Source organism: Geotrypetes seraphini, chromosome 6 (assembly GCF_902459505.1).
Source record: "Geotrypetes seraphini chromosome 6, aGeoSer1.1, whole genome shotgun sequence".
Lineage (NCBI taxonomy): Eukaryota > Metazoa > Chordata > Amphibia > Gymnophiona > Dermophiidae > Geotrypetes > Geotrypetes seraphini.
Window position 1 is genome coordinate 51478131 of NC_047089.1, and position 22192 is coordinate 51500322.

Consider the following 22192-nt stretch of genomic DNA (forward strand, 5'->3'; position numbering starts at 1 on the left):
TCAACATTTTCCTAAAAGAATTCCTCTCTCCACATTTTAGGTTTACAGTAGATAAAAAATGGAAATGAAAAAATGGAGGAGAAAACGATTTTACAATTTGGAAAATAACCAAATTTTTAGATGTTTACAAAATAATTGAAGAGGGCATAGATCTCTCAACCACAGAGGAATATTGTTCCATAATTCGGTTAATTTGAAAAATAGAGATTTCCCTAATTTGCCAGTAGAGGCTATGCCTTTCAATGAAGGGAAAGATAATTTAAAAGTTTTTGTATGGTTCTAGTCAGAGCAGATCTATTAGAGTTCCAAGACAGAGGGAATAATAAAGGACAGATGCTGAACAGAATCTTAAAGGTTATACAGGCACATTTGAAGTACATCCTAGAGATTATTGGAAACCAGTGTAGTTTAACTAAAAGCGGAGATACATGTTCAAATTTGCTTTTACCAAAGATCAACCTAGCCACAGTATTTTGAATCAGCTGGAGTCTCTGTAAACTATTTTTGGTCAGACTTAGATATAGAATTACAATAGTCTAATTGTGAAAGAATAATTAATTGAACAAGAACAGAGAAGTGCTGTTGGTAGAAGCAGGACCTGACTTTCCTCGGCATGTGAAGACTGAAAAAGCATTTTTTTTACCAAAGAATTAATATGTTCATTAAATGAAAGTGATGAATCTATAATAATGCTTAAGATTTTAGCAGATAAATCAATCAGTAAAGATGTCTCTGATGGCAGTAGGATGGAAGATAATCCAACTCTGGACTAGAGATTGCATCTTTTTTCTGCCACACAACTTTTATTTTCAAACTGATTATATCTCGCTGGATTTTTCCTTCTGTCCTGTGGATCCAATGGCTGGAACAAAAGATAGGATGTGGATCGACTACTCTCTGATATGGTAAAATGGAGACATATTCAGGTTAAAGGACTGAAACTTTGGAGGCTTAATGAAGGTCTCCTGGAGAGCAAGAGAGGTTGAGCAGATCATTTAAGAGTACTCTGAACTGAACACAACTACAGGAGATGCATTCCAATATTTAATGGGATAGCTTTAAAGATGTGATAAGAGGGCAGTTGATTCAGTAGGCAGAAGAGGCTTCAAGAAGCCCAAACCCAGCAAATAGCAGATAGCGAAAACTGAGAACAGCCATCACACAACAAAGCTTGTTACTCTGTGTGAATACTGCAGGCATTATATTTGGACACTGCAGGTTGATAAAATACAGTACATTTCACCTTTATAAATTCAAGCAGGTTGGGCTAGTAGATTGCTGTCACAGTAGCTTAGAAATCATAAAACAATGTTCGATATGTGTTGGTCAGATGTACAACAGGGTTGAAATGCTAAGATACTTTGGCATCCCGAGCAGCCCTTTATGATAAAGAATTTCGAACTTTATTACTTTCAGCTTACTTTTATAAAGATTTCAGAATACAATTGAAAACCTATATTTTTTAAACACTTGACTAATTTTCTTCATTCCATGTACTATGAATATTATTAGTAACTTTTTGTAAACCGCGTTGAACTAATGGTTACGCAGTTAACCCTTTCAGGACCATAAGGATCGTAGGCCAATTTTTGTGGTTTTGACGACATTTTTATGGTAAAAAGGGCTTGCAGATGCCAAAAAATTGATTTTTTTTGTGAAATATCATTATTTTTTTAAAAAAAAATCAAACTTCTGGCTTATGGACAGTGTGGCAAGTGAATCTTCTCGTCAATCTGGCAACGACGCTAATGAATGAATGTCGGAACCAGTTTGTTTACATAAAGGCAGTATCATATGGAATCCGTACATATCAAATTTAGAACTGTAGACTATCCCAATCAAAATTTATAGGATTTTAAAGTTATGGGACAAATATGTCCCTTGGTCCTGAAAGGGTTAACAAGCACAATGTTATGTTATTCTCTCAAATTTTGGACACTTTTGAACTATATGTGAGGATGGGAAGGATTCCTCTATTCACTGAATCTTTCAAAGGTTTCAAGGTTCAGGGAGCTGCTTTGCCTCTGATGTCATGAAAACAGGAAGGCTATCATGCACACTGTGTGGACTCCTCCCACAGTCAAGAGCAGAGAGCGGCTATTGGTTCTTTTGAAAGATTCAGAGTTTTATCAACCTAAGAACAGTGTAGAGAGAGACAGAAAGTTGGAGTGAGAAGGGGGAGCAGTTTGGAGTAGGGAAAAACAGTGTATCTCTCTGGTTAATAGTTTTGTGGAAGCTGAGAATTTCTCTTAGCAGCTGTCTACCTCTATACATTTAGCTCAGGGGATCAATGTCCCAAAATCCTGAATATATTGGTAAAGGGGGAATTTCTATTTGTCTAATTTACCCTATTTTTACCTGATAGTGTTCTTCTGGCCTGCCTCCTGTGTATATAGTCACAGAGTACCACGGGAGGCCAGGGATTACATATATTGTGTCATATTTTTAAGGAGCCACCTGAACTGACAGTTCTTCAATAGAGCATCTTTCATGGCCCTACATTCATTTGATGGTGCTTCATAGTTAAGCAGGTCAGAAGCTCAGTGCAAGGTTCCTCCGTTTCCATTTTAATGGATAAAGCTTGACTCATTTGTCTCACAAAGCCAGTAAAAGATATACTTTCTGGTGGAGACTTGCATTTTTGAGGTACAGGAGAATGATCAGAATGTATACCATAGGATTCTTCTGATGAATATTGTGGCACATTCTCATCTGATTAGAGATATCCGAGACAGACTCCTTAAAGTATTCCCTTCTGGATGAAGCAAAAAGCGTATGTCAAGAGGAGCATCGATTGTGCATCAAGGTGCATTGAGGCATAGGTTGATGTTCTGACCCAGGGGACAAATCCTCTAGCAATGACTATGCATGTGTCGTGTAGGTCCATGCCGGTTCTGATGCTCGACATCAAGCAGGGGCTGTGTGTGTGACCTGATCCTTAATCAACACTTCGATATTGGCCTGAGCTGAAGCAGGCTGGAAGCCTTTAGAGCCTAAAAGACTGCTTCTGTAGTAGCCCAAAAGCTCTTGTCTGAGCACAGAGCAGATCTCTTCCTGAAGAGTCAGTGCCAGTACTAGAAGAGATAGCACAAGGCGCTGGAGATCTCAACGGCAAGGCATACCTATGGAGATGATAGCTGTATGGATGAATGCTCCTTGGTGTGTCAAAGCTATGCATCGAAGAAATTGACACCTGGAAGAATGCTATGCCATGCCTAGAATGGGAAGAATGTTCATGCTCCTTAGCTTTCTTATGTGAAGAGTCCCTCGATGCTCGAGGCATGGAGGAAGAGGAGTCTTGCTTCTGAATTGAGCCTGATGTCCTTGATGCGGTGTCAATGCAGATGGTGCTGATGCCGAAGACATGGGATGCTAGGGCTCAGGTTCTAAATGCCCTGCCATGCTTGATGCTGATGTTGTACCAAAAAGATTGTCAAACTGTATTTTTGGGGTTTTATTGTTCTCTTTTACATATGGAGACAGAGGTCACAACAAATGTCCCGATGATCAGAACTCAGACATTGGACACACCAATTATGAGGGTCAGAGCCTGAAAGGCTCCGTTTGGCACCCTTTTGACATGGAGGGAAAAACGGCAGATGCTAACTCAAACAGCTCAATAGTCTGGGAAGCTTGAGCAAAAAGGATACTGAAAATGTGTCAATGCTACCAGGAGAAAAAAGGGCTCGAGATCTGAAGACCAAAAGTGAAAAGTTTACTGAATTACACCAAACTTGGGTAAAATGCTGGATGCATAGTCATAAGATTTATTATGAACCTGAACATTTCTGAAGTGCAGACAGACGATGAGGCTCCAATGATGCTCAATGCTCCAATGAAGATGATCGCCGATACTGGGATCGAGGGCAATATCCTCTGGATACAGACCGACGCTCTGAAGATGAATGGCAAGAATAGAAGCTGAAATGGTCCAGTGCATAAAGTTCAAAACAGGAATCTATGTCCCGCACCGATACCTAAGACTGAGTGGATATCAATGGTGCCATAGGGATATCCTGCACCGATACTCAAGACTGAGCTGGTAGCAATGGTGCCGCAGGGTGTTGAGGGGTAGAAGACCTCAACCAGGATGTATGCCCAAAAAGAGACATAACCTGCATAGAAGGAGACATCAGTAACGACATGGAGTTAATCCTCGATGATGTATCCTGGAGAGGTACCACCGATATAGACACCATAGTATTGAAGAAACACTGCTACATGCAAGGCAATACCGCATACAAATTTGATAATGATGCTACGATGAAAGAACCACCTGAAGAAAGTACCATCATTGAATATGCTATGCTTAACATGGATCGGTACAAATGCAGATCGATGTATAAAGAGGAGGATCTGTCCTTCAACCAATAACCTGCACCGATGTTCATCAATGAAGAGGCACCATGACCATGTAACATCAAGTGGTATGGAAGGTGCCACAGGCGCCAAAGCATGAGTGCCTGAAAAGGAAGTGCACTTCAGAAATGACAACCTGCATCGCCCAGAAAGCCATGCATCAAATGGACTCGATGCTTATGTTTAATCTGTTTATTGAAAACTTTGCATAAAGAACAAATACAAGTAAGTGGTACAAGATAGCATAGTGCAAGGGTTGAACAAGTGGCTGCGAGCCGAATGTGTTAAAGTTAACCAAAAGGGCTCCCAAATAGTACCAAAATGTACATCCCAATTGTGTGTCCAGAGAAAGGCATTTCATGGATGCCTGCTGTATTATCAATGAGCGCCAATGAGACAGAGTGGGTGGATCCATCAAAATCCAGAAGTGTAAGATTGCTTTCTTTCCCATCAACATAGCGCATTCCAGAAAGCCCCATGGACTTAATGCTTAATTGGAAGGGCAGTATCCACTGCAATGCATCTGCATTGATGTGGTTAAAACACTGGTACCAAAAGGCATGCATCAACCGATGAGAGTATGGAAAAAACATTGTACAGAAAGGCATGCATCAACCAGAGTTGATGCTAATATGCTACCAATGCAAGTAGATGGAGGTATTGATGTCTACCGGTACATCCCAGTCACTGAAGTCTGACTCCAGACCTATATGTCAAAGAAACAAAAGAAGAAAAACTTTGACATTAAGCAATAGTGTTTATCTTCTGGCAATCTTTTGCCCCAGAGTCACATACAGTCAAAGAGGGAGAGCCGGGGTAGAGTAGAAACAAGGCCGAAAATCCATGGATGATCACCACAGGAAGGATGGAATTGTGAAGGCTGTTGAACTTCGAATGAAGTTTGCTACTTTACTTATTTTTCAAAAGAAAAGAAAAGTATAGTGAGAAGAATTTGAAAAAGTTTATAAAAAATGTAAGTGGGAAAGCATCTCGATGGAGAAACAAGAGATATGCTTCACTCTGCGGAAAATGAAAAACTGACAACCTCGTGAATTGGCATCGGGCGGGAAAGCATTCACGTATGTGCGGTACAGGCAGTCAAAAAAGCTTGCTAAAGCTTAAAGTGATACTACAATTTTCACTATCCGTACCAGGGCTCCGTGGATGACGTTACCCATTTGTGAGCATATGCTGCCTGCTTGACTAAGGATAATGGACTTTAAAGAAAAATAAATGAGCAGATAAGACAGGCTCCTAGCATCTCGCGTGTAGAAAGACACCTGGGGAATAGGAGGACATCCCAGAGAGATGGGAGGTGAAGCAAAAAATGCTAATAAGGCTCTCTACAAGAATTCTCACAGGAATGGACTGGCTACCCAAAAGTTCAGGAATAATGTGTCTGTCACACTAAAACAAATCTTGTATACGAGCCTTAAGATTTTGAATGGAATCCTGGGGGAGATGGGTAACCAATGTTCTTCCTGAGAAGTGGTATAGCATGATTGAATTTGTAAGCTCCTCTCAGGAGCTTAACTACAGTATCTCAAAAAGATTTGAAAAGGCTGAATATTCACTGAACAGAAACCCTGAAATAAGGTATTATAATAATCTAAATTATCAAAGACAGGAGCATGCACTAGCATTCTAAGAAAGTTTCTGAGCTTGAAGCAGGAGGCAACTTTCTTCAAAGTGATCAGATAAACAGTTAAACTTGTTCAGTGTACTTACAAATACACACAACATACAGTAGAATCCCGATTATCCGGTACACAACAACTGGCACTCTCACCCGAACAGCAAAAAAATAAATCCTCCCTCTAGCCCCTGAAGCAGCAGTGGCAGAGATCCTTACCTGACAATCCCCATTCCATCCTTCCCTCCAGCCTCCGAAGCAGTGGTCCTGACCCATCAACCCCCCTTCCCTCTCTCCAGCCCCAAAGCAGCAACAGAAGCATCCTTGACCCTCTTTTCCTTACTTGAAGCAGCAGCAGCTGGTTAGCAGAGACAGTGGTATAAACAGGCTGCTTGCAGCCAGCACCGGAAGGGCTTTTCCTCTGGTGTGTCACTTCCTATGTGGCAGAGGAAAGGCCCTGCCAGGGCTGTCCACGAGCAGCATGTTTACAGCACTGCCTCTGCTGTCCGGCTGCCGCTTCGGGTGAGAGGGGGGTCCAGGAGACCAGACCCTTGCAGAGGGAGGGAGAGCAGATGTGGAGTGGGGAAGGAGGTGCACCAGAAGAGTGTAGGGGGAGGGATGCTGGACCCATAAGTGTGTGTGTGTGGGAGGGGGGGGAGAGAAAATGACCAGAAAGGAGGGTGGGGAGGAACAGATGCTGGACCTACAAGTGGAGGTTGGGGATAATGGTGAGAGGACGAGTGTGAGGCGGGAAGGGAGACAATATTTTTACAGCAACTTGCAAGCAACCAGAAAGGGGAAATGTGTCATTATGTCACACTTAAAAGTATATATGTTTCAACTTGTTTAGCATTACTGGCTTAATTCTAGAATAAGTATCAAAAAAATCGGCAGATAATATGGAGAGAGAACCTCTCACCATATGAAACCCGATATGAGGAGGGTGAAGCAATACAAGATAATTAAATAACTGTAAAATCTAGCATAAATTTCTATGGGAGAAACCTCAGTACTGGGGAACTGAGATGTATGAGATTTCAAACAGCATCATTCTCTTTTGGGCTACGGAGGAAGTAAAATCTGTTGTGAGCTCACCTCCGACGCCTTTTTTTGGATAGGTTTTTTTACCACTTTTGAATCTGCAATGATTTGGATGATATAATACAGAGGGGGTTCGGCTCCTGAAGACAGCAAAACAGAGCTCTGTCGGGTCAATTATGGACTTTCCCTTCAATACAGATAAGTCCAGCATTTTGGATACTTTTATTGCGTTTATTTGCAAATGGATAATACTACTGTGCAGCTAATTGAAAATTGAAGACTTTTCCCGTGAGAGGGGGGTGAGCAATACACACATTTTTCACGTTTAGTTTTGATTTGGATTTCTTCACTCAATGTTGTCACTGAAAAAGGAAGAAACATTGTGATGTACAGGATGAACTCAATTTAGGCTTCAGTGATTGCCCATATATGAGTTGCCAGCCCTGGGGATACTTGTTTGAAATCTCATACATCTCAGTTCCCCAGTACTGATGTTTCTCCCATAAAAATTTATGCTAGATTTTACACAGTTATTTAATTATCTTGTATTGCTTCACCCTCCTATCGGGTTTCATATGGTGAGAGGTTCTCTCTCCATATTATCTGCTGATTTTTTTGATATGTTCTTATGTTCTTATACTTAGTAAAGGGTTTTCGGCAAATTTAGGTTTTTTTGCTTTGGCCTCAATTCTAAAATGCCAGAAGAATGCATATCCTGAGAGAAGGAAATGATTTATGAAAGAGGTGAGTAAGTTACACTTAACAAATAAAGCAAAGATCTACTACTATAGTTACAAGTCATACCAAAAAATAGTATAGTAGTGCAAGACAAATTATGATCAAAAGACCTCTGCATTCAAAAGATCAAAAACAATCGTTGAGAAAAAGACCTCAAAAAAACTTTTCACTCCTTATTTTCAGTACATACATGCCCCATGTCCTGCATTAGAGCTAGCACAGTCATTGGTCTCTAAAAAACCACTCCACCAAAATTTTTTTAACATTCTCAATTCTTCGATATTGATATTCCATATCAAATTATTCATTACTATGTAACAAGGTACTTATCTTCATAGTTGCCTGGGACGGTCAATCAGTGGTGTGCATAAATGTTCCACTGCTGTTATTCAAGTCACAAAAACATTTAAGCAAGAAAAAATTCAAGCAAAGAAAAATACTTCAGCCTGATCCGACAGCGGCCCTGTTTCGCATAAAGCTATATCAAGGGCTTGGCCACCTCTTCTCGCAGATAAAGCGACAGTCAACTAGTGAAATAGAATTTGTCCCACTGAATGCAGAGGTCTTTTGATCATAGTTGTCTTGTACCACTATATTATTTTTTTTACAACTTACATTTAGCCAGCAACAGCACAACATGACACTGCCCAATGCAACTTAAAGCATGTCAGACAGCAGTGTTATCACCACTGTATCCCAGACAGAAGCTTCCTACATATTCCTCTGGAACTTATCCTCTCCTTGGCTAAAAACAAACATCGAAGGAGATCGCTTCATGTTCATTCACTGGTCTGCCAACTAGGCTAGGCAAGGTGACTTCTTGAAATTACATAATCAGATAAGACTAGCTCAGATGGATTTTTGTTTTGTTTTTATTTACTCAATACATATATCTAGCTAGGCAGGACAACTTTTAAATTGTAACCAAAAAACCCACAGCTTAGTGATTAACATTAAAAAAAGCACTTCTAAAAAAAAGTTAAATATGGCTAAACAATCCCTGTTAGCGATGTTTTCTTTAAATAAAAAATAAAAGACAAAAAAATATGACCATATGCCAATTTATTTCTGAATCTGAGCTTCATTAACTTTTAGAATAACCTAGGTGTCACACAGATTTTCTATTATCAAGAATCATGCAGGCAGAAATCTCAGACATCTGCTTTCTGCAAACTAAAGTTTATTTTTAAAAAATTGCCATATGTAACTTTTGGATTAAACAATTAAGTTTATATACAAAAGAAAGTTAACACCTTTAATTTCATTAAAAATATTAATAAATTTTACAGATTTTTCTTTCCTGACTAGCAGAAGTCATTCAAAAAATATTTTCTTATAAACAAATATTTTATACAAAAGTAGAAAAAAAATAATTTTTATGAACTGATATCAGAAGTGGTGACTGTGTAATGCACCTTACCACCTGGTGAGTTACCAATAAAATTTGAAACTTTCAATAATAATAATGGTGCAATTCTGTTCACTGGTTAAATGGCATGGTTTCAGAGCTCTAATATTCCACGGAAGGCATCACCATCACAATGAAGGTGAGAAACTAAGCAATGTTTTTGACATAAGAAATAAGAAACTTATTCTTTAGCTGTACACTGAAAAGCACTATGTAGCCTAAGAGAGGGAAAATGCATTCAGTTACCAAAATATTTATTTACACATCAAATTAGGAATTTATTACAGAACTCTTGAGCATGATGGTACCTAAAATGGTTTCTCAACTCTCACCTGTCCATTTCATAAAACCACTGACAAAAATAAAATTGTATTAATCTCATTACTTGCAAGTCAGAAAACAATTCTTTTTGACAGTTTTTCCTCAATTACTGCTTATGAAGAGGGGAAAACAACCTCAAAAAATAGGCAAAGATACACTATGCTACTTGTTTAAGAAACATGTTAATAGACAAATTTTAACCAGCAAAATAAGAAGCAACATCAAGAGATGATGTTAGAAACTAAAACAGTAAGAGTTTACAAGGATATGGAATGACCCTTCATTGTTAGAAGTGAAGGGAGAAGAAAAACACTTAGTGATTCCCCAAGTTAACAATGAGTTTTGGGCCTGCAGAATGAATAGCAAAGTGGTTAACATCAATACCAGAAGTTTTAGCAGATACACAGGCCATCATTTGACTGGCAGGCTATAAAGGTCCAATCTAGCACCAGCTGGGTCTTTCTAGCAGACTTCAAATTCTTTAATTAGAAATCCTAGCAATGCAAGCTTCATATAGCTGGGAATCTGACAGGCAACAGAGGACCACCAGGTATTCAGGCAATAGCCATGCTATTATTGTTAACTTAATTACCACATACCCTTGCATATGAATGCAGAAAAGGTGGGTACTGGCGAGAACTAAGGGATATAGTTATCAGCTTGGGCTATCATTAGGACATGCTATTTTACTGCCAACCCCAGTTATTAATAATTAACTCTTGCTGCGTAAAATGGAACCCATGGTAAAATAACATGTTGGAACAGTACCCCTCGTTGATAACTACACTCTGAAGTCAGGATCCTGCCTCTTTTTTACCCAAGATGTCATGAAGGAAAACAGACTGTCCTAGATAAAGGGAATTTTGCAGAGCATACATGTTGGTTTTTACACACTATGGTTTGGAGCTGGGAAGAATTCTTAGCAATGTATGCTAAGAATAAATATGCAGATGGGATGGTTTTCCTGTTGCCATCTACTATGTTACCATAATTTTGTATTTTCAAATGGTGCATTTAGAGTACAAAAATCTATTGTTCAATTAGGGCAAGAACTGTTAAATGCTGAAGAAAGAGACCTCAGATATATCTTGGAGGATCTTGCAGGTTGTCACCCAATGTAAAAACAAAAAGGAAGGCTAAGAATCAGCTCAGCTGCAAAAGCAGAGATGTTATTAGTATGAAAAAGGAGGTACGGTAATATTGCTTACCTTAACCTTGAGTACTGTGCTATCAACTTCCAACACTGATGTTGTGACATAGGTGATGAAAGCAATTCACACTAGTGCTGCCCGATTCAAATCAATTCACCGATTCATTTCGGGTGAATCGATTTGAATAGATTCAAAACCTCCCCCCCCAAAAAAAAATCAGCCTCCTGATTCACTCTGACCCTCCCCCCTCAAGCAGGATCAGCAACGCTGTCTCTTTGCTGGCCGGTGCTGCCGCTCCTGCTTTAGAGAGCGAGGGGGGAGGGACAGTCGGGAAGTGCTGCAGTGTCCGGCTTCCCTCCTAGCCTCCTGCGGCTCCCTTTACCTGATTGCAGCCTGCAGAAAGGATTGCAAATACTTTAGCGATCCTTGCAGGTTGCCATAGGCCTCCGGAGCTGTCGTCCTTCTGCCGTGGTCCCCCCAATTCTGACATCAGAGGCAGGATCGTGGCAGAGGGACGACAGCTCCGGAGGCCTATAGCCACCTGCAAGGATGGCAAAGATACCCACGATATTTTCTGCAGGCTGCTCTCTACTGCAATCAGGTAAAGGGAGGCCAGAGGGGAACACACAGGCCTTCCGGAGGGGGGGAGGCAGTCCTTTGGGTGGGGGGGACAGGCCTTTAGGGGGGGTGAAGGCCTTCAAGGGGGGACAGGTCTTCAGGGGGGTGCAGGCCTTCAGGGGTGGGGTGTAGGCCAACGGGGGGACAGGCTTTCAGGAGGAGACAGACCTTCAGGGAGGAGGTACAGTTCTTGGGAGGGGACAGGCCTTCAGGGGTGGGGTGCCCTTCAGGGAGCGACAGACCTTCAGGGGAGGGGGCCCCTGTTGTAGAAGAGTTCCCTTGGACTGGAAAACAGCTAACGTTATTCCACTCCACAAAAAGGGCTGCAGGACAGAGACGGCGAATTACAGACCGGTAAGTCTCACATCCATAGTATGCAAACTCATGGAAACACTGATCAAACAGAAACTTGATACAATCCTGGATGAAGAAGATCTACGTGATCCCCATCAACATGGATTTACCAAAGGCAGGTCCTGCCAATCAAATCTGATTAGCTTCTTCGATTGGGTAACAAGACAACTGGATGCCGGGGAGTCCCTGGACGTAGTGTATTTGGACTTTAGCAAAGCTTTTGACAGCGTCCCACACCGTAGGTTATTGAACAAGTTGAAATCGCTGGGATTAGGGGAAACACTAGCTGCATGGGTTAAGGATTGGCTGAGCGGTAGACTTCAGAGAGTGATGGTAAATGGTACCCCATCCAAAACATCGAATGTGACCAGTGGAGTACCACAAGGCTCGGTCTTGGGTCCAATCCTATTCAACATATTCATAAGTGATATGACCCAAGGGATCAGAGGAAAAATATCATTGTTCGCCGACGACGCCAAACTGTGCAACATAGTAGGTAAAAGCACTATGCCTGACAATATGACACAGGACCTACTACTATTAGAACAATGGTCATCGACTTGGCAGCTTAACTTCAATGCTAAAAAATGCAAAGTGATGCACCTGGGTAAAAGAAATCTGTGCAGGACTTACACGTTAAATGGTGAGACCTTAGTTAGGACCACGGAAGAACGGGATTTAGGAGTAATCATTAGTGAAGACATGAAAACTGCCAATCAGGTGGAAAAGGCTTCCTCTAAGGCAAGGCAAATGATGGGTTGTATCCGTAGAGGTTTTATCAGCAGGATGCCAGAGGTCATAATGCCACTGTACAGATCCATGGTGAGACCACATTTGGAATATTGTGTTCAATTCTGGAGACCACATTACCGGAAAGATGTGCTGAGAATGGAGTCAGTTCAGCGGATGGCCACCAGGATGGTCTCGGGGCTCAAAGATCTTCCGTATGAAGTAAGGCTGAATAAATTGCAGCTGTACTCACTTGAAGAACGAAGAGAGAGAGGGGACATGATCGAGACATTTAAATATATCACGGGTCGTATCGAGGTGGAAGAGGATATCTTCCGTCTTATAGGACCTTCTTCCACCAGAGGGCATCCGCTGAAAATCAGGGGAGGGAAATTTCATGGAGACTCCAGAAAGTATTTCTTCACTGAGAGGGTGGTCGATCATTGGAATGAACTCCCACGGCAGGTGATTGAGGCCAACAGCGTGGCAGATTTCAAAAATAAATGGGACATTCATGTGGGATCTCTAATGAGGTGAGGGCAGGGGGTGGTGAGCAAAATCAAACAGAAGGGTCAATGGAGTGGGCAGACTTGATGGGCTTTGGCCCTTTTCTGCCGTCATTTTTCTATGTTTCTATGTTTCTATGTTACACGGAGGGAGGGAAGAGGGGGGTTCAAAGAGACGTGCATATGCCGGACTTTGGGGAGGAAGAAATAATGGGTCTAAAAACAGAGGAGTGGGAGAGAGATGGTGGATAATGGGATTTAGGGAGGGAAGGAACAGAAAGGGAGAGAAGTTGGACACAAGGGACGGTGTGGAGGGGGGGATAGAGATACTGGATAGGAGGGTAGTTGGGAAGAGAAAGGGAGAGATGGTGGACTCTGGGGTGGTGGGGAAGGAGGGAGAGATGCTGGATGAAAGGGTAGTTGAGAAAAGATGGATCTGTGGATGGAGACGAAAAAAAGGAAAAAGATGCCAGATCTCCAGGGGAGGGAAGGGAAACGGAAGGGCAAGACAGAGATAGAAGATGGATGGTTAGCATGGAGAAAGAAGAAAAGGAGACCCTGGCAAGCAAGTTACCAGAAGACAACCAGAGCCTGGGACCAACAAGATTTGAATATTGACCAGACAACAAAAGGTAGAAAAAATAATTTTATTTTCTGTTTTATGATTACAATATGTCAGATTTGAAAAGTGTATCCTGCCAGAGCTTTTGTTAGACTGTAAACATGAGCTAGGATTTAACAGAGAGGAAAAGTCTTTTTTTTGTTTATACCACTGCGCCAGTGTGATTAGAAGAAGACAAAGGGGGGTGAAGAGGCTATAAAATAAACCCACCAGGATGTTTTATATAAAAATACCCAATTGGGCAGGAAAATCGAATCAAATCAAATAATCGATTCAATAGGCTGAATCGAATCGAATTTTTTTTTCCTGAATCGGGCAGCACTAGTTCACACTAAGGCTACTGAAATGATTCAGAACCTACACAAGAAATCTGAGACAATCAAAATGTAGCCCACTAATTCTCTAACATCTTCCAAGCCCAGAGCCTACCTGAGAGGATCCAGCTCAGCAAGACAGCCCGGACATTTTCTACTATGTTGACAGCTATGGGACACTGGTCACCCAAATAAACACAAAATCTGCCTCTTCAGCCATAAGCATACAACTGCATGCCCTTTTGCCTGCTTGCATGATTACTGATGTGACATTGTCAATAAGTATTGGAATGGAAGATTAGGTTCTTACCCTTGGTAATCTTTCTGTTAGACCCTGATGGAATCAATACACGAAAGGTGTTTCATCTCAACCCACGAACTGGGTCTTGCAGAAAATCACGCACTTTTTTCTTCTGCTCTTCCCCACTTGGCTGACGAATACAGAGCCTCCGTGTAGTTATGTTCAAAAGCAACTGAACAGCACTGAAACAAAGCAAAGATACAAAGGGGGCATGGGGAACCTCCTCACTACATAACAACATTTTGTTCTGCTCTGCAAGATAAAACAATTAATAAACAGGCAACAAGCAATATAGGCAAGAACATAGCAACAACATAGATCCAACCTGTGATGTGCAACAGGCACAAACTGGAAATATGCCTTCAGTAAAAATATGTACCCGCATATACAGAACAATTCCTGAAAGATACTAAGGCCTGAAAGAATCATCCAAAGGAAAAAAAATGCAGGAAATACAGAGAAAAACATAGTAGACAGAGGGCGGGTCTTATTAATTCCATCAGGGACTAACAGAAAGAAGACTACCAAATGTAAGAGCCTAATCTTCCATTCTGTTACGTTCCTTCCGGAATCAATACAAAAGGTGATGTACCAAAGCAATGGGTGGGACATAAAATCCTGCCCACAATATCGAGGCCCCAAAAGCGGTGTCAGACCAAGCCGCCACATCCACTCTGTAAAACTGTGTAAAGGTATGAAGAGATGACCTAGTGGCCGCTTAACAAATTTTGGGCAGAGGGATCGCTTGAGACGCTGTCCATAAAGCAGTGACACTCTTGTTGAGTGAGCTTTGAGAGAAACCGGAAGCTGCTTGCCATCAGCAATGTAAGTCGACAAAATGGCCATGCAGATCCATCAGGCAGTAGAGAACCTCTTCTGGAATGGCTAGTCAGGACAGACAAATAGTCAAAAAGACGAAAAGCATTGGTCCTCTCCAAGTAGAGGAGAAAGACTCTTTGAACATTTAGTCTTCTCAGAATCTGAGCCTTCTACTCCAACCTTATGGAATGAACAACAGGCAAACTAACTTTCTGGTTTACATGAAAAACCAAAAGCACCTTTGGAAGAAAGGAGGGAAACCCCTGCATCCATGAACTGGAGAAAGGGCTCTCAGCAAGAGAGAACCTACAACTAAGAAATACACCTTGCTGAAACAATTACGATGAGTAAAACCATCTTGACTATAAGGTCTAGAGCAGTGTTCTTCAACCACCGGTCCATGGACTGATGACGGTCCACAGAAATTTTCTGCTGATCCACAGGGCCGGCATGTGCATCAGGCCCAAGACAATGTTCTTCAGCTGCTGTTCCGTGGTGCGATCAATGTGGCGTTGTCTTCGTGCCAGCTCCCTCTTCCTCACTCTTGCAGTGCACAAAGCCACAGGCAGAGGCTCCTACGCACGTCCTGCGCCTGAGCCGGAAGCCTTCTCTCTGATGTTGCAACGTCAGAGGGAAGGCTTCCAGATGAGGCGCTGGACACGCGAGGAGCCGCTGCCTGCGGCTTTGTGTACTGCATCAGTGAGGAAGAAGGAGCCAGCCCGAAGATAACACCGGGGCAGCATAAAACGGCCAGGTAAGAGCAGGCCAGAAGGCAAGGCAAGGCACAGCATGGAGGGAGGGAGACAACGGTAGGGGGAATGATTTTATTTTTGAATTTTAGCAATTGATTTACATCTGCTGTTTGTATTTTGCACTGTTCAGAAAGAAATGCATTTGTTTCTTTTCCTCTGGGGTTGTACTCAATGCAGAGTCTTGCATCTTAGGGTTTGTTTGTATATAATAATACTTTTAGTTTTTGGTCCCGTATTTGCATGGGGTTATCTGTGTTCTGGTAAGAATGCATGTTGAGAAGCATACACTGTGCTTTGTGTGGTTTAATTTTGTAGCTAACCATTGTGTTGTTAATAAGATTATACTGTTTGTGTAAAACCGAACTAACACCATCAGAAATGTCCCAAGCATCACCTGCAACTACTACATTTGCAACTTCCAATATCATGACAACTCAGATGTAATCCTTAGCAACTCAAAGAAATATACAAACTACTCCCTAAATATTTCTAATCTCCAGACAATCCACTTGTAATCCTCCTTGAACCGCAAGGTAATGGCGGAATAGAAATCCGTAATGTAATGTAATATATATGAAAAATGAATCGAAAAAATATTTACAATTAGTACTATTATGAGGGCATGATCTATGGCGGAGACTGGGTGGAGATGGGCGGTGTCTGGGCCACGACTTAGCCCAGTGTTCTTCAACTGCCGGTCCGCAGACTGGTGCCAGTCCACAAAACAATTATTTTATTTTCACCGGTCCATAGGTGTCAAAAGGTTGAAAAACACTGGTCTAGAGGGAATGCCTGTTAAGAGCGGCTCAAAAGGAGTTTCCGCAAGCCCTTCCAGCACATTAAGACTCCATGTAGGGAAATGCTATTGCAGGAGTGGTCGCAAGCAAAGTGCCCCCCCTGAGAAATCTAGTCATATCTGGATGAAATATAAGCAAACTGGAACCACTGTGTACTGTGAAACAGGAAAGGACGGCCACCTGTACCATGAGGGAAGCCACCCCCAGGCCGTGTTCTAGATCGGCTTAGAGAAAAGCGAGGACCATAGAACCGGAGCTGGAAAACCTCCCAAGTCTTAACATAAGCCACCTATGGTAGAAGGCTACCTGGATCTCAAAAGAGCAGGGATGACTACGTCGGCGTAGCTCCACTGTAACAAGGTCCTGAACTCAAGAGCCATGCTGAAAGACCAAAGCACTGGGGGTTCTGCACGGGAACCAGACCCTGACTGAGGTCGCAATGAAGAGAGAGCTTGAGGTGGTTGTCACGCTGAAGGCAGACCAGAGTCACATACCACGGGCGATGAGGCCAGTCCAGAGCCACTAGGATCACCTGACCCTAGTCAGAAGAGTCACCAGCCTGCAGATGACTCATCCCACCAAGAACCAAGGAGGAAAGACCTAAAGGAGTTCCTGAGATGGCCATGGCTGAACTGGTGCAGTTCTGTGACCCAAGAAGCGCCAAACATAAGTTTTAGGCTGAATCCAGCAAGGCTATTGCCAGCCTGCCCCAAAGCCTCACAATGAAATGCTCTCTCTCAGAGAGACCACTCTCCTGGGTCCAGGACCTGGTGACTGATAAAGACTGCTGGCATATAATCTACTCTGGTCAAGTGTACCACAGACAGAGCCTGAAGGTGTAACTCCACCCACCAAAAGAATAGCCAAGCCTACTGGCTCAAGTGAGCACTTTTGGTGCCTCCCTGTCGAGTCACGTAAACTACCGCCATTTGGCATTGTCAGAAAACAACCTTACCATTTTCTGTCCAGGACGAGTGAATTTGGAACACCAAACGTATGGCTTGAAAAACTAGACGATTGATCGACCAGCTCTTTTAGACCTGAAAGTTGCAGACCCCACAATGAGCACCCCAGTTGGAAAGCCCAGCATCGGCCATGAGAGAAATCCACTCCATGACCTGAAGAGGCATGCTCTATACTAAAGCTGTTCCCTGAATCCACCAGTGCAGGATGCTCTGTGCTGGCTCCATCCAGGGAAGGGTCAGGTGAAGAGATTGACTGAGGGGACCAGCAAGACAGGAGGGACTCATGAGGAAGCCACATGTGTGCCTTGGCTCAGGACACAACCCCCAGTATTCAAAGTTAATGCTAAGTTGAGGGGTTTGGGAGTACTAAAAGATTCAAGATCTGTGTCTGGAGCCTCTGTTTACACGGCTTGGGAAGGAAAGCACATCCTTGGATTGTGTTGAACCAAACTGCCAGATATTCCAATGTCTGAAAAAGCATTAGCTGGCTCTTCTTGAAATTGACAATCTAGTGCCCAGGCACTGTAGAAGACACACCACCGACTCCACTGCTTGCTCGCACTCCAGTCTGCACAGAGCTCTGATCAACCACTCATACAGATAGGAATGAACTAGGATCCCCCATGTGCAGAGATGTGCCACTACAACCACCATCACCTTGGTGAGGGTGCGAGGGAATAGTCGCCCACCCAAAGGGAAGGGCTCCCAACTGGAAATGCCACTGGAAAACATGAAATCTCAGATACTTCCGGTAACCCGGGAATATAGGGACATGAAAATAAGCCTCTGTCACATCCAGGAGAGGCATGAAATGCCACTGGAGTCACTGCTGCAATGACTGAACGCACTGTCTCCATGCTAAAGTGCGGAATCTGCAGAAAGGCATTGACCAACTTGAGATCCAGAATGGATCTCCAGTCTTCTAAGCCTTTCTTTGAGATGATGAAGTATAAGGAGTATCTTCCAGAGCTCGATTCACTTATGGAAACCGACTTTATGGCTAGAATGTCCAAGAGATGCAGCAGTGATGCCTGGAACTTCCTAATGCAGGGGTCCCCAAAGTCCCTCCTTGAGGGCCGCAATCCAGTCGGGTTTTCAGTATTTCCCCAATTAATATGCATGAGATCTATGTGCATGCACTGCTTTCAATGCATATTCATTAGGGAAATCCTGAAAACCCGACTGGATTGCGGCCCACAAGGAGGGACTTTGGGGACCCCTGTCCTAATGCCTTCTCCGGCTTCCCTGCTGAAAATTCAGAAATAACATCTGAGGGAGACTAAAGAAGTCTATCTTGTGTCCTTCCCGCATGATGTCCAGCACCCACTGGTCTGAGGAGGGCCATTCCCATACCTGGAGAAACTCTGATAACCAGTCTCCAGTACAAGGAGGCATGGTTGAAAACCTGGCGTCACTGGGACTTCTTGGAAGGGGAGCTGGTGCGAGAACCTGAAGCCTGCTGGCATCGGGGATTATTATAACATTGGCTGTAGCCCTGGGAATATCTCTGGGCAGAGGAGCCCATGGAGTTCTGACAAAATTTGCTTGAGGGATGACAATGTCTGTGATCCCCTTCCAGGGGATGATCCAGGAGAGCTTTAGGGCTGTACTCAAAGTCTCCAAAGTGACTGCCTGTCAGCTCTATCTGTGCAGCTGATGTGAAGGGAAAGGAATTTCTGCCTCAAGTTTCTCTGAACAGTCCAATCTTCAGGATCTTCGGGCTGCCAGTTGGATGGACCCCAACCAAACCCTCCACCCCCTTGGAACCTCCTCACATGACTGGGGGTGGGAAAATGCATCCTGCGTCCTGATACCCCAAGGTCTCTTACTAGGGGGCGCATCTAGCCTGTGCTTAAACTTCTCACAGGGTCAAAAAGTAAGCACACTCCTAGGTGTGGCACACAGCAAGCTAGCTCTACAAGTCCATTTGAAGGTTGACCTGTGAAGCTGCAGTACAGGTCTGCAGAAACTGCTTCCTTTCCCAGGCAGAGAACCTCTCCCAAGGGGTTTCAAAGCACCATAGCCACTAAGAAAAGATGAACTTTAGCAAAGAAAAGAAGCAGATCAGAAGCACGGTTCACTTGCAGAAATGAAAACTGCAGGGGACTTTGTATTCCTCATCCAAGTAGGAGGATCAGAGGAAAAGTGTGTGGTTTTCTGCAAGACCCGGTTTGTGGGTTGAGGTAAAACTCCTTTGGTATTGATTCCGGAGGAGACGTAACAGAATCATAATTTTCTCAGTAAATATAGAAAGCATAGTAGAGTTAACTTGATGGCCCTAATTTCCCCAATTGTTTATAGACCACTGGTTTTCTTTTTGGGACCAAAACCTTGTGCTACTTGATGAAGACAATAAGCAGCTAATCCACTAGACTCACATCTGATGTGACCAGAATCCAATGGAAAGGATCTAGGCCCAATCCTTTCAAAGATTTTTGAAAACAGACCACCAAGTCATGTTTTCTCTTAGAGAAGGTAGAAAAGGGCAGTGATTCTGAGTTTCTGGGAACAGGGAACAACTGAGTCAATAAGATATAATGAAGGAGTAGCATGACAGTTCTAACCTAGGGAACCAATTTCAAGAAGGCTGCCATTAAACCCAGCAGTTAAGTACCACCGTACTTTTCACTCTATGACGCACTTCCCCCCCCCCAAAAAAAAAAATAAAAAATAAGTAAGTGGAAATAAGGGTGCGTCTTATGGAGCGAATACACCCCCACACACACACACGCCTTAATTCCTACAGCGGTCCAGCAGGTCTCCTGTAGGGCAGGAGATTTCAGCCTCCTGCCTTTTCCTCCGGCTGACTCCCGAGCGGTAGCAGCAATGTTAGAGTCAGAGCGGTGCAGAAGGTAGGTGCGAGCTATTCACTTCCTGCCTTGTCCCGTACTGCTCTGTGAATAGCTGCCATCAGTTCTTGCGAGAACTGATGGTAGCTATTCACGCAGCGGCATGGTTCAAGGCAGGAAGCAAAAAGCTCATGCCTGCCTTCTGCACCGCTCTGACTCTGCCGCTCGAGAGTCACCAAGAGGAAAGGGCAGGAGGCTAAAAGCTCCTGCCCAACATTGCTGGACCGCCGGAGGAATTAAGGTAAGGGGGGGCCATGCCTGCCTGCTTGCCTCGGGGTGGGGGCTCTGCCTGCCACTAGGCCTGCCTGCCTGCCCTGTCCCTGCCTGCCCTGTCCTGGTTTACAACTAGACCACCAGAGGGGGGGGGGCTGGGGACAGAGCCTGTAAGGGAGGAGGGACAGGGTGCAGAGCCTGGCAGGAAGAATTTGGTTCAGAATATTTTTTTCTTGTTTTCCTTCTCTAAATCTAGAGTGCGTCTTAAGGTAAGGTGCGTCTTATGGAGCGAAAAATACAGTAATCCAAAGTCTGTATGCTCTCTGCAAGAAAAAGGCCTAAAAGATGGTTAAGAAATTTGCCTATCCTCTCCTAGGTCATAAGGACACAACCTAGGTACTTCAGTCCTGAGGAAGGAATAAAGTCCTTTTGGACTTTCCAACTACTTGCTTTGATTCAAAAACTGCCCTCTAATTGTGATTTTTAACTCTCTGAACTCTTTTACATAAGAATGATGGACTCCTGATGAAGATACTTTTTAGGCATCAAAACAGTGGCTATGTTGAGTCAGTATAATCAATTTATGCTTATAATGAACATTACAGTGGATAGATCTCTTGAACCCTACTCCTAAAATATGAACTCAGGAAATTAATTTAGTTCTCCCCCAAAAGGGCAAGACAAGAAAACCTCTGCTCACCCTTCTTGATAAGAATGAGAGTAATCCTACGAAATCTGGGGATAAATAAATTATTCTCTCCAGGCAGCTATAAAAACAAATGACGTGTTTTCTTGTAGAAAAGGAATACCCAAAGTCATCTTGTTACTCCTTTGAGACTAAGATATGTCTGAAGGAGCCACCCCTTTAAGAGACTATAAAAATAGAAAGAGTAACAACCAAAAAGCTGACCGAGAGTGGGCCTGCAGCTGCTTCCAGATATGGAAGTATTTCCAAAGCTGATAGTATCACAATCACTATGCAGTCCCAAGGATGATGAGACAAACAGTTGCCTTTACCTACTACCAGTTTATGCTCTTACTTAACGAGGGCCCTAGGAACCTGTCTATCAATACCTGCATTGCCTGGAGGCAGCCCATGGGCCAAAATCTTGGTATTCTGACTGTGAAACCATCAACCAGGGAAATAATCTGAGGACTGTTGGCCTGGGATCCTACTCTAGCAGGAGAAGCAGCTTCAAGACTATTGTCCTGGAAACACAATAGGGGCCCTGCTTTACCAGGGGAGAACAGCTCAGAGACCATTTTACCAGGGGTTTAATAATTTTGCTGCACCAAACACACATCCCACTATCTGCCGGAGGCAGAATACAGACAACAAAGTAACCCATTTGAACAGCTTTTTTATTCCACTTCAGCACACCCATTGCAGCCTTTAATGAACAAGGATGCGGAGCAGTAGCATCGGAAAGTTCACTTTTCTTTGATGTTTATCTCAACTGTGTGACTGCCAGAAATGTTTCTGAAGAAAAGGTTGTGTTCCCTGAAACCAAGCCTGGTCGAACCTCTGAACAGCTTTGAGGAGATGTAGAACACCACTTAAAACATTTATTCTCCTGGTGATCCTGCCGACACTTTCACAGTGTTTGCAAGTGCAGTTCTAAGTGCAGTTCTCACCGTGAAAATCTTTTTCATTCTAAGTTTGGCTGACATTATAGGGTGTTCTGTTGTGGAACTTCATTGC

At 43.2% G+C, this 22192-nt stretch overlaps 1 protein-coding gene across 1 annotated transcript in view; it reads right to left on the bottom strand.

Annotated features, from left to right (window-relative positions):
* Nucleotides 1-1846: 1846 nt before the first annotated feature.
* The window catches only part of LOC117362283 (formin-like protein 20), a 125837-nt gene continuing 105491 nt past the window's right edge, over nt 1847-22192 (bottom strand). Inside the window, exon 7 of the mRNA XM_033948467.1 lies at nt 1847-5065. Within this exon, the coding sequence (XP_033804358.1) occupies nt 5044-5065 (22 nt within the window). The 3' untranslated portion in view covers nt 1847-5043. The remainder of the gene's footprint in view (nt 5066-22192) is intronic.